The 12,955-nt window shown below is 41.2% G+C and overlaps 1 protein-coding gene across 5 annotated transcripts in view; it reads right to left on the bottom strand.

The window, feature by feature from the left end:
* The window catches only part of hif1al (hypoxia inducible factor 1 subunit alpha, like), a 66,266-nt gene that overhangs the window by 22,595 nt on the left and 30,716 nt on the right, over nt 1-12,955 (bottom strand). For 4 of the 5 annotated variants that reach the window (XM_084323234.1, XM_084323235.1, XM_084323236.1 and 1 more), the window contains exon 2: nt 1,214-1,404. In XM_084323234.1, the coding sequence (XP_084179360.1) occupies nt 1,214-1,404 (191 nt within the window). Of the gene's footprint in view, nt 1-1,213; nt 1,405-12,955 lie in introns of those variants that run through there. The other variant, XM_084323238.1, reaches the window with a different exon arrangement.

Genomic DNA, 12,955 nt, shown 5'->3' with positions numbered 1-12,955 from the left:
CTGCTTATGTAGGTAGCAGATGGGGGTGTGGTCAGACGGATGTTGGTATGTAAAGGTACATTGTGAAGTTTTTATTCAGTGCATATACACTGGAGCGAGATATGTGCAATATGACGCTGAGCGGAAGCTAACACGATATAGAACCTGTTTACTGTATATAAACACTGTAACCTGTTTACTGTTGGGTTTTGATACTGAGGTACTGTGTATAAACACTAATCCGTTTACTGTTGGGTTTTGCATAATAAACCCCTCATCCCACCTATGACCTTAACCAGGATATAGCTAGTATGTAGTATCCAGACCAGAATATTAATATGCATGTTTAAAAGACAAGACGGCCACAAACAGAGTTGGTAATGAATCTTTAGCACGCTGCATACTGAGTTGATAACTTCACAAGTCTTTTATTTTTTATGTTGCAAATTTAAAACATAGCTAAAATAAACATTCTCACAAGTAAATACACCACTCACAAGCTTTATTGGAGTATGTGATACTACAGGTATATATCATGTAATACTGAAACAGAAACCTTCAATTGTTTATGATCCATTTCCATAGGAAGCCAGTCTATCGCATTTGAAAGTAAAACGTTGTCACTGCAAATCCCTGAAGAGTTAATGCAAATCCGCTTATATACTAAATCCATTATACCAACAGCAATTGCTTTTATGAACAAATAAACACTACATGGCCTACAGACTTTTTAATGTAAGCTATATTATACTCGTTAGAAAATATTTGTATAAAATGTGTGTGATATAGAGTGCTTTGCGCTCTCCATTGAGTTAAATTCCCACTGGAGCCATACTGAGCAATGTTTCCAGTCGCTCCATTGTAAAGTGCTTTTAGTAGTACTAGTACTACAAATATGCTATGGAAATACAGCAATCAATTAATTTGTATTGTGTTTTAAAGACTATGAGCTGTTAACCCTTTCACTGCCGCACTACCAAAACGGTTAACCCTTTCACTGTGACAATACACAGAAGGTTAACCCTTTCACTGCCACACAACAGCCGGTTAACCCTTTCACTGCCACACGACAGAAGGTTAACCCTTTACTATCACACAACCGACGGTCGAACCTTCTGTCGTGTGGCAGTGAAAGGGTTAAAGCGAATAAAACAGAGAGACTCATGGCTCACTCTTCTCAACACTGTGGGCTGTGGGTTCTGCTTGGCTCTGAAAACCCAACGGGCTTCCTTACCTGCTCTGAGGAGGTGCTGCATGCGCAGGAAGCTCAGGGTGACCCTCATGATGGCGGCCTTGTCCAGGTGGGAGGAGACTCTCCGCGGGAGGGGCAAGGCGTGGGCCAGCTCGTAGAACACCTCCGTCTCCTGACTCCGCCTACATCTGGCCGCATCGCGGGAACGCACCTTCCGCTGCTCCGAGCTGCTCCTGGAGGGCAGGGAGAGAGAGATGAAGAGGTGTAAGAGAGGAGGAGAGAGAGAGATGAAGAGGTGTAAGAGAGAAGGAGAGAGAGAGATGAAGAGGAGGAGAGGAGGAGAGAGAGAGATGAAGAGGTGTAAAAGAGGAGGAGAGAGATGAAGAGGTGTAAGAGAGGAGGAGAGAGAGAGATGAAGAGGTGTAAGAGGAGGAGAGAGAGAGATGAAGAGGTGTAAGAGAGGAGGAGAGAGAGATGAAGAGGTGTAAGAGAGGAGGAGAGAGAGAGATGAAGAGGAGGAGGAGAGGAGGAGAGAGAGATGAAGAGGTGTAAGAGAGGAGGAGAGAGAGATGAAGAGGTGTAAGAGAGGAGGAGAGAGATGAAGAGGTGTAAGAGAGGAGGAGAGAGATGAAGAGGAGGAGAGGAGGAGAGAGAGATGAAGAGGAGGAGAGGAGGAGAGAGAGATGAAGAGGTGTAAGAGAGGAGGAGAGAGAGAGATGAAGAGGTGTAAGAGAGGAGAGAGAGAGATGAAGAGGTGTAAGAGAGGAGAGAGATGAAGAGGTGTAAGAGAGGAGGAGAGAGAGATGAAGAGGTGTAAGAGATGAGAGAGAGAGAGATGAAGAGGTGTAAGAGATGAGAGAGAGAGATGAAGAGGTGTAAGAGGAGGAGAGAGAGATGAAGAGGTGTAAGAGAGAAGGAGAGAGAGAGATGAAGAGGTGTAAGAGAGAGAGAGAGATGAAGAGGTGTAAGAGAGGGGGACCCTGATGTAAACAAGACGAAAGTCTTTCTCTGGTCTGCATGCCCTTAACAATTGTATGTATTGAGCTGTACTGTACTGTACCCATTCTGCAATCTGTTAATAAACTTTAGTTTTCAATCAATCAATCAATCAAGAGATGAAGAGGTGTAAGAGAGAGAGAGATGAAGAGGTGTAAGAGAGAGAGATGAAGAGGTGTAAGAGAGAGAGAGAGATGAAGAGGTGTAAGAGAGAGATGAAGAGGTGTAAGAGAGAGAGAAATGAAGAGAGAGTAAGAGAGAGAGATATGAAGATGTGTAAGAGGAGAGAGAGATGAAGAGGTGTAAGAGAGAGAGAGAGATGAAGAGGTGTAAGAGAGAGAGAGAGATGAAGAGGTGTAAGAGAGGAGGAGAGAGAGATGAAGAGGTGTAAGAGAGAGAGAGATGAAGAGGTGTAAGAGAGGAGGAGAGAGAGAGATGAAGAGGTGTAAGAGAGGAGGAGAGAGAAGGGCAGGAAGCAGGAGGGAGAGTGAGGAAGGAATAAAGAGAGAGGGGAGAGAGATAGAGAGAGAGATGAAGAGGTGTAAGAGAGGAGGAGAGAGAAGGGCAGGAAGCCGGAGGGAGAGTGAGGAAGGAAGGAAGAGAGAGGGGAGAGAGAGATGAAGAGGTGTAAGAGAGGAGGGGAGAGAGAGAGATGAAGAGGTGAGGAGGAGAGAGAGAGAGATGAAGAGGTGAGGAGGAGAGAGAAGGGCAGGAAGCAGGAGGGAGAGTGAGGAAGGAAGGAAGAGAAATGAATCGGAGGACGAGGGAACGGGAGTGGGAGAGAGTAGAGTATATTGGAGAGGACACAGGAGGGATGATAGATAGACAGATATAGATCGATAGATAGATAGATAGAGACAGAGAAAGACAGGAGCTGGCCGACAAACCTCCCCTGATCATAACCCTGCTGCTCTCAACCCACTGTCTCTGTCTTATAATTCTATGGTCTCCAACCTCTCCTCTCTTTATATCTCTCTCTGTCCCCCCTCTGCCCATCCTATCCAGGGTTTCCCATTAATTACCTAGACTGTGGCGGCCCGCCACCATCTAATTAATTAGTCTCGCCACGGTTGTATAATGAACAAAAAAAAAACAGTTCAACACAGGTAACCACTTTTGCGTAATTTCTTTGATGGCTCAAATGTATGCTCTAGTCCAGTGGTTCCCAAACCTCTCCTCGAGACACCCCAGCCGTTCCATGTATTTGTTAAATTCCACCACCACACCTTGATTCAACTAATAAAGGGCTAGTTAAGTTGAATCATATATACCATAAACACGGAGATATTGTTTATGTCCTTATTTCCTCCCTCTTTCCTTCCCTGCACCAGTTCATATTGGAACGTCCTGTACTGACGGGGCGAGGGCTAGTCAGGCTAGAGCTACAGGACTCACTCTCTCTCTCTCTCTAGTCTACAGACACATGCTCTTATTCACAGAGGGCATTTGTACAGATGATTATATTATTATAGTGTCATGCACGCAGAGTACCTAGCCCACATGCACTCACAAGACATTTACTGTGCAGGCAATGCAATGTTGTATTATGCAAGAAGAAAAACAGTAAAACAAAAAGTACCTTTCCTGAAACATAGCTCACACCATAATTGCAGAGCCAAAAGAAGTTTAGCAGAGATAGATTGTGTTTTACGAAAAAGTATACTTGTTATTTCATCAAAAGCACAGTCAAATAGAAAATAGGTTTTGTTTAAATTTCTCCCAAATCACATAAGCAAAATCCTTCCTCATTGAAACTACCCGTTCCTATAGCGATGTTCCTATAACTGAATGTAATCGTGCACAAAACAGTCTTTGTCTTTTGGATATATTTAGCATAATAATGGTTCTGCGCTATAGTTAGTCTTGAGGCAATATAGCTATTCCTAAGACAATGTGTTCTTCATTTTGGGTTATACCACATGTAAACAGACCATCTTTATTTGTAATATTTACTCATATTCTCCTGAATATCACACTCGTTTTCTTTTTTAAGTAATGGTAAATTGTTCTTTTATTTCACTTTGCCATCAGAGGTTTACTACTGAAATATCCCTCTAGTGAGTCCCTGCTGTTCACACATGTTTACAACAAGCCTATTCCAAAGTCCATTTGTGTCTGATATTTCCCAGCCAATACCTACACTAATAGCCAGAAATAACATGAGTTTATGAACTCCCAGAAACGATCGATCTGTATAGAAATGTATTACAATTTGCACACATGCGGACACAGTGCACACATAAACACACAGAGCACACATAAACATACATGCAGACACAGTGCACACATAAACATACATGCAGACACAGTGCACACATAAACATACATGCGGACACAGTGCACACATAAACATACATGCAGACACAGTGCACACATAAACATACATGCAGACACAGTGCACACATAAACATACATGCAGACACAGTGCACACATAAACATACTATGCAGACAGTGCTCACATACCAGCCAAGAAAAGATATGTCCCTTTAGGAAATCCTTCCCCACAACCAGCTCACGCCCCCCCCCCCCCGACCCCTCTAAAATAGAAAGACAACACTTCCAGGATCAACACACTGAGGAACGACACACTGAGGAACAACACACTGAAGATCAACACACTGAGGATCAACACACTGAGGTACAACACACTGAGGATCAACACACTGAGGATCAACACACTGAGGTACAACACACTGAGGATCAACACACTGAGGATCAACACACTGAGGATCAACACACTGAGGAACGACACACTGAGGAACAACACACTGAGGTACAACACACTGAGGAACAACACACTGAGGAACAACACACTGAGGATCAACACACTGAGGAACAACACACTGAGGAACAACACACTGAGGAACAACACACTGAGGTACAACACACTGAGGATCAACACACTGAGGAACAACACACTGAGGATCAACACACTGAGGAACAACACACTGAGGAACAACACACTGAGGAACAACACACTGAGGTACAACACACTGAGGAACAACACACTGAGGAACGACACACTGAGGATCAACACACTGAGGAACAACACACTGAGGAACGACACACTGAGGAACAACACACTGAGGAACGACACACTGAGGACAGGGTACAAAATAGTCACACGCCCACCGCCACAGGCTTGTAGATATAATGTTTGGCCGTCATAAATTAAGGCCTGGGCGCCATCTGGCGGCCAACTAAATCCACTGCATGGGTCGGGATTAATATGATGCAGGGAGTAGTCCAGCTGAGCGGGAGAAATGTCGTGGGAGCGGGCGGAAGTTGCCCAATCTGGAACAATCTCCGGGGCTGCAGCTGGACCCTATTGGATGCGGGCGTGGTGAGTTGAAACGAAAGTGAAACTGTGTGTGTGTGTATGAGATGCGCTCTGCTCACGAGATCAAGTTTGTAACATGAGACGCACATGAGATCTGTCTTCATCCGTTCTTTAGCCTACTACAAAAAAAACCTGCAATCGCGTTTTTGATTGTGCTCTGATATTTAATTTTGCATTTGATTTGACCAAATATGTGGAGGCATATTCCCGGAGTAGCTCCCCCGGGTCCCCCCTCAAAATTAAGAAAAACAGGCGACAACATTAACGTTGACGAGTCAGTTGCTACCACCAGCACCACCGATAACACTGCACCTGCTACTAGCGTCGGTGTAGTTAGGAAATTTAACCAGAAATGGTACACATCTGATTCCGGGAAACCACGAGAATGGCTTAAATTTGAGGGGGGGGGGGGGGTAAAGTTTTGTATACCATGTCGTGCCAAAGCAACGGATAAAAGAAAACGAAATTCATTTGTCATCGGGACGTCGGTGATGAAACTGGAAGCCATCAAAAGCCACGAGACGTCACGCTGTCACAGGGACTGCTCTGTTGTATACAAAGCACAGTCTACTCCGCTCCTGGCTGCTCCGACTGTTGACCAAGCTGTCAGAGTCGACTCTGGCTAAAATGCGGATACTATTCCGTAACGCCCACGCTATCGCGAAAAAATCAAGACCATACAGGGACTTCGCCTGGATGTGCGAGTAAGTTTATTGTGTTTTTTTTATAACGTTAGTCCAGCATGTTCATATAGGTGTGTCGGCTTTCACTTTCAGCTAATTATGGTTGTAAAGCCTACCCAGTGGAATTGTTTACATAACAATGCATGATATTATATATTATTATATTATTATTCCATACAAGGCTGGATGCATTACAGACTCCGCTAACATCCCTTGTTGCCTTGTAGGTGGCAAGTATGGATTTGTTTATCTTGTTTGAAGTTGTTTTAATATGTTCTTTAATTCTTTTGCTTCCATATTGTAAATAAATTCGCAATAAATTATTTGCATTTAAAACTATTAACGCTGACTCATTCCTTCAGTCCACTCAAAATTAGGCTAATATTCCTTATGTTGTTTATGATATTAATTGAAAATAGCATACGAGAGTATTATATAGTAATAATAACACATGGCGATATACTAAAAAGCTATTTATAATTTTTGGCTTGTAAAAAATCTGGATGGCTGGTAAGTCAAAAAGTTAAGTTTGTTCCCTGACTGAGGATCAACACACTGAGGATCAACACACTGAGGATAAACACACTGAGGAACAACACACTGAGGAACGACACACTGAGGAACAACACACTGAGGAACGACACACTGAGGATCAACACACTGAGGATCAACACACTGAGGATAAACACACTGAGAAAGAATAAACGCAGCCATGAAACCTTTATCGCCACAATCACTGATGTCAGCTTGCAACGCTGGTTGGAACAAACACAGGCCAGCTGTTACTGGGCTCCACGGGCAGATCATAACTCACTAGTTACTGCTAAGCTCAGCTCACACTGCAAACAAGCAGAATCTCCCCACAGCATCCTTGCTTTTTGGCGTCATATAGAGCACCATAGATGAATGAATGATGATCATTACATTTATATAGACACTCAAAGCGCTCCCCACAATGTACCTTGTTGTTTCTCCTTCACCACCACTGGTAGCACCCAACCTTGGGCTACGCAGGCTTAATGGCTGCCATACACCCTACTCTTTGCGATAGGCGTCCTGTCCTGGGTTCTTTAACGACCGAATTCAGTCAGGACCTCGGTTTAGCGTCTCATCTGGAGGACGGCGTCAATATAGAGCACCATAGATATACTTAGATACTGATAACCACAGCTTCCTTGCTTTTTGGCGTCATATAGAGCACCATATATATACTTAGATACTGATAACCACAGCTTCCTTGCTTTATGGCGTCATATAGAGCACCATATATATACTTAGATACTGATAACCACAGCTTTCCTGCTTTTTGCTAACTGATATTACTGGACAAATGTACACAAATTCTTGCATCTGTATTGGAACATACAGTAGATATACGTAGGTATGTGTGATGTGTATTGTGCTGTTTGGTGGTAATTGTGTTCATTAACAGGCGCTAATGAAAACACACATTTCTTTGAGTGTATGAGTGTTTGAGCCTAGGCCTAGTACATATAGCCTACATAATACAAAGATACTGAAATGCAGAATTTGTAAGCATACAATTTCTCATCCCATTGTAACTTCCTCCAGTGTATAGGTTTAAAACTCTCCCTTCTATCAGGAATTCTGTCAATAAACAGAGTGGAAAACGAGGTGTGACATTTTGATGATGTGGTTGATAATGTTGTGGTCCTTAATGTAGCTTGTAGCGACAGCGGCTCAGGAGGTAGAGCGCTTGTCTGGTAATCGGAAGGCTCCAGGTTCGATCCCCTCTCCTCCCGGGCAGGGTGTCGAAGTGTCCTTGAGCAAGACACTTAACCCCTAATTGCTCCAGATGAGCAGGTTGGCACCGTGCATGGTTGCCTCCGCCATCATAACCACAACTATCTTCATAAGTGGAGCGCTGCCCCATGCCACTATCCCCACACCACCAACCTGCAGGAATATTGCTCCGTCCAGCAGTTATCTCATGAAAGGTGGGATAGAACAAAGGCTGACCACATGATATAATAATAATAGGGCTGTCAAAATTAATGCTTTAACTTGAGATTAATTTAAATTATTTAAAGCATTAAAATAAATTAATCTAGATTAATCTATGGAGTGAAACATCTTCAATCTTAGCGCCGCGGATATAAGAAAGAGGTCTAGCTGAGTCAATGTTGATGGTTTTGTTTTCACAGGAGAGAAACTGTATTCAAAGAAAGCTATTAAAATAGTCTTTGAATCTAAATATACTTTCTTTGTGTTGATTTTACATTAATTCCATGATTTTACTAAAGTAAATATCTGTTACAAGCTTCGGTCTTAAGTAGAAAAATGCTATTTTGAATCTAGATTAATTACAGAAAATTGTGAGATTAATTAGTTAATTATTTTTATCTATTGACAGCACTAAATAATAATAATAATAATAATAATAGGCTACATGTTTTATGTCTAATTAAAAGAATATGCAACATAAGACTCAACCTTTACTTAGTTTTGGTAAAAAGCACAAAGCAGTCTGAGACACAACAGCATCTACTTCGAGATTAAGCAATTTTTGTGACATGGAAACGTCACAAGGTCTGGGTGTGACATAACATTTAATGACTGTTTAGATGGAGCCTACCTACTGTACCTAGCATGAGAACTGGGTTGCAGATCTTTGTGGAGATATACCAACTTTTTAATGGAGTCCCTGCTTGTGATTTTCTAAACCAGAAAGTTCAAGTTTCACCTCTAGTTTACGTTTCAAAAGCCACACGCTTTTCAGAGAAAACGGATTATATTTCCCTCAGCTATTGTGTCTCCTGCCTCAGCAGCCTGTGCTGTCAGCCAAATGAAAAGCACATAGATAGTTTATCATCACGTGAACACTCCCTACTGTAGGGCTGGGCGATATGGCAAAAAATCATATCGCGATAACGATATGATAATGTTATCATATTTCTCGATATCGATAATTATCGAAATTGTTATAAGTAAATTTTTTTATTTTTTTTTAAACAACAGATGTATGTTTATTTTGCAGCAATTCTTTGTCGTTGCCGCCATCTTTAGTGTTACATCCCCTCACACTCCAGTTCTCAGGCTGCAGCTGGTTTAAAAGTAAACCGGCTTCTCTGCTGGCTGTGGCTCCAGGGGAGTTGAACAGTTCTGGCTCTGCTAGTTTATTTTCGATCTTTTGGCGCTTTTTTGGTGGACTCGTGACTGGAGTCTAGCTCTGCTAGCACACATAGCCTACTGTGTACAGACGGTTTCAAACTGTATTTTAAATTAGAAAGCAAACAAAATAAATGGACAAGAGAAAAATAAATCTCAATTTGGTCAGTATTGTCATTTGGACAAGCAAAGCCATTACTTTAAGTTGCAGGCAAGAAAGACAAGTCTGTCCACTGTCTCTGGTTTTAAAACTGCCCTGTTGCAGGTCAAAAAAAAAAAAAAAAAAATCCGATATTCGATATCGATTATTAAAATATATCGCGATATTTATAGTTATCGTTATATCGCCCAGCCCTACCCTACTGTCATTCGAACTGCAGCTTATCATTTCAAATAAAGTTCAAATAAACCTACAACGTATGAAGGAGTGGAAATAAAAGCAGTGTTTATTTCCAACAAACAAATTAGGGAGAGAAGAACAAATACCTGCTGCCAAACACTATTTCAGCACCACAGACCGCTGCGCCGTAGCCAAACCTGTTTCAGCACCACAGACAGCACAGTAGCGATCTAGCTTTTCATTGTCCAAAGAAAAGCTTCTGGTCATTTTCTAAAGGTCCACGTTTTTTGAGGCTATGGAGGAAGACAATAATTATGGTCGAGGGGTTTAGTGGTCATGTCATATAGACAGAAGACCTGAGACGTGCTGCTTCTATCCATGGTGTGTTTGACACGACCCCCACCCGATTTACACACTTTCATAATAGTTGTCAACAAATGTATTTGCGGTTTTAAGAGGTTGTGTTGTCTAGGTCAAATCTGTACTAGGGTCAATGACGTGACGCCTATTTTTTCTGTCCCACTGAATTTCTTACCTTAAAAAAAAACATTAAAATTCATAAAAAGATTACATGTATCTCTAATACCTTCCCCATATACAGACCCACTCTAACTCCTCCAAACATTTGAGTTATTGGTCATTTTTCTGCTATCTGAAGTGTCAAATGTCCATGTGGGGCGACCGTCCAGCATTGACTTCTATTTGGACAAATCAAATCAAATCAAATCAAATTTATTTATAGGGCCCGACAACACACGTTAATGTCCCCATGGGCCGTACAGGTCTTCTTTAAACAGGTCAAGAAGACAACATAACAATAAGTCAAGAACAGAACAAGAACACCATAGGGTCCAAACATTTTTTAGATGAATGCAAATAAATGAAAGAATGCAAGCACTCCCAGACATACCCCACGCGAAGGTAAGGAAAAACTCACTAAAACCTAACAATAGGGAAAAAAGCTCCACAGGCAGTGTGGAGGAGAGAAACCTTAGAAGGGCCGTTCAAGGGGGGATCTCCCTTCTTAGATGTTGGTGATAGTAGTGTTGCAGACGGACAGTTGGTAAGCAACAACAAACAACCGGCTTAAAATCACTTTAAATCTATTTAAATATTTCCCTTGCCCTATTTGGCATAATTTCAAACATGTTTTGCATTCATTGACAACATTATGAAGCATTTGCACATATACTTCCATCATAATATACAAACGAATGTTGTCCGCATATGTTAATTTTATGAAATATCATCTGGGGCGACCATCAAGAAAACACAATTGTGGGACTTTTATTTTGAAACCACCTCAAGGACAGGATGTTGCATCAGCCAGTCACATGTGAGGGACCCAGAGAAACAACTAGCAGGTTAGTAAGTCTCTTTCATATTGGAAAATAAATCAATTTTTTAACTGCTGTAATGTAGTTGCCACTTTTGGATGTCTTGTGGGACGACCGCCCCAAAACTGTGAATAATACGTTTTATCTGAAAATCTATATTTTGATGATGAATTTGATAGTGACATGTGGTAAGAGCTAGCTAGTTTGGTTTATGTAGCTAATGGTTAGCCTGTAATATTTGACTGACCTTAAAAACATCATCTGGGCGACCGAGTATCATGTGGGGCGACCACTGCTGAGTGTTTTAGATGATAGATATATGTCCTGTATTTGTAGTTTCTGTATATTTATATTTTATTCATGATTTATATACATAAAGTTCTTTGTTTTAGCATAACTCTTTGTATACTTTAACATATATTTTTAACATTTCTGTAATTTTTCATTCCTATTTAGGAATTAACGTTTCTTTTTTAGTATTGTACAATCTTACGAGATTTTTTTTTAAACGGTATAGCATGACATTCCATTTAGGTAATTGTACATGTATTAGTCATGTTTAACTAGTTTAACCTATTTTCTAGATGGCACAAACAAGCAAACAGAAGACTGCTCACTACAGACAGCGGGTCAATGCAGACCCTACAGCAAGAGCCGACTATCTTGCCAGGAAAAGAGAAGGTAAAAAAAACTATAGGTAGGTAACATGCAGTATATTTTTCTCTGGTGTATTTCAAACTGTCATGTTAGTAGGATTAGGAATGACCTTTTCTGTAATATCTTGAACTTAAGTTTGTATGTAATTTAGCCCACCATAATCAGTATCACATTATACACCATTGTTTCAGCTACCAGAGAAGAAAACAACAGGGCAAGATTCCATATGTGAAGTCAGATGAGCTATCGGAGAGGGAGAAGGCTGCATCCAGAGGTTACAGGGAGAAGGAAAAAGATGGAAAAGGCGATGCTGGACCTGACACCACTATCCATGGAGAACACTCCACCAGTTCTGGCTGGTGTAGAAGTAGAGAAGAGCAGCAGGGCAAGCTGTGGTGGATCCCCTACCTCTAAATGAGGATTTGAATCACTAACATTTACTTTGATTCTACAGTAGGTTTAACATCCCTTGAAACCATAGGTTATATACCCAGCTCATGATCAACAGTAACATATTTCAACAATAAATGTTCAGTGGATTGCACTGTGCAACATCTCCATTATAATCTGATCAAAGTTTGTTTCGTGTTTGATATATCTTTGGGGAATGTTGACTGTAGGAGCCAAAGCTATATTGTATTGTATGGATGTTTATATATTTATTTTTATAACCTTACATTGACACGGCATTAGGAATATTGATTGGATTTAGATAAAGTCATTGAACCGTCTTTTTGTCATAATAACACATTCTAGAACATTTGTGATGTCACAGTATGATGTCATGACTGAACGTTCTAGAACATTTGTGATGTCACAGTATGATGTCATGATCGAACGTTCTGGAACATTTGTGATGTCACAGTATGATGTCATGACCGAACGTTCTAGAACATTCGTGATGTCACCGTATGATGTCATAACCGAACATTAATCATTTAACTTAAATGTAAAAAATATCAGTGTTTAGTTTTTTGGTGTGCTTCTTATTCTAGGTGTTCAGGTTGCCTGATTTGTTAAAACATGCACATGTACCTCAATTTGAAATGCCTGCAGTTTACCATGAGATAATATAAAAGGAACTAGGGATGGCACCAATCCGATACTCAGTATCGGTATTGGTCCGATACTGGCCAAATTCACAGGATTGGAGATCCGATACAGGCCGTAAAGCATGCCATCACGTGAACAGTAGTAGCGTGACAACAACGTTAGCATTAACTAAACGTAAGTCAACTTGTTAGCAGCGCGCCGCGATCATGTCAGCTGTGTGGAGTTATTTTAAGCTCAAAGAAGAGAAA

Source organism: Notolepis coatsorum, assembly GCF_963971535.1.
Source record: "Notolepis coatsorum genome assembly, chromosome: 1".
NCBI lineage: Eukaryota > Metazoa > Chordata > Actinopteri > Aulopiformes > Paralepididae > Notolepis > Notolepis coatsorum.
Note: the sequence above shows the minus strand (reverse complement) of the source record. Positions and strands in the feature narration are given on the sequence as shown.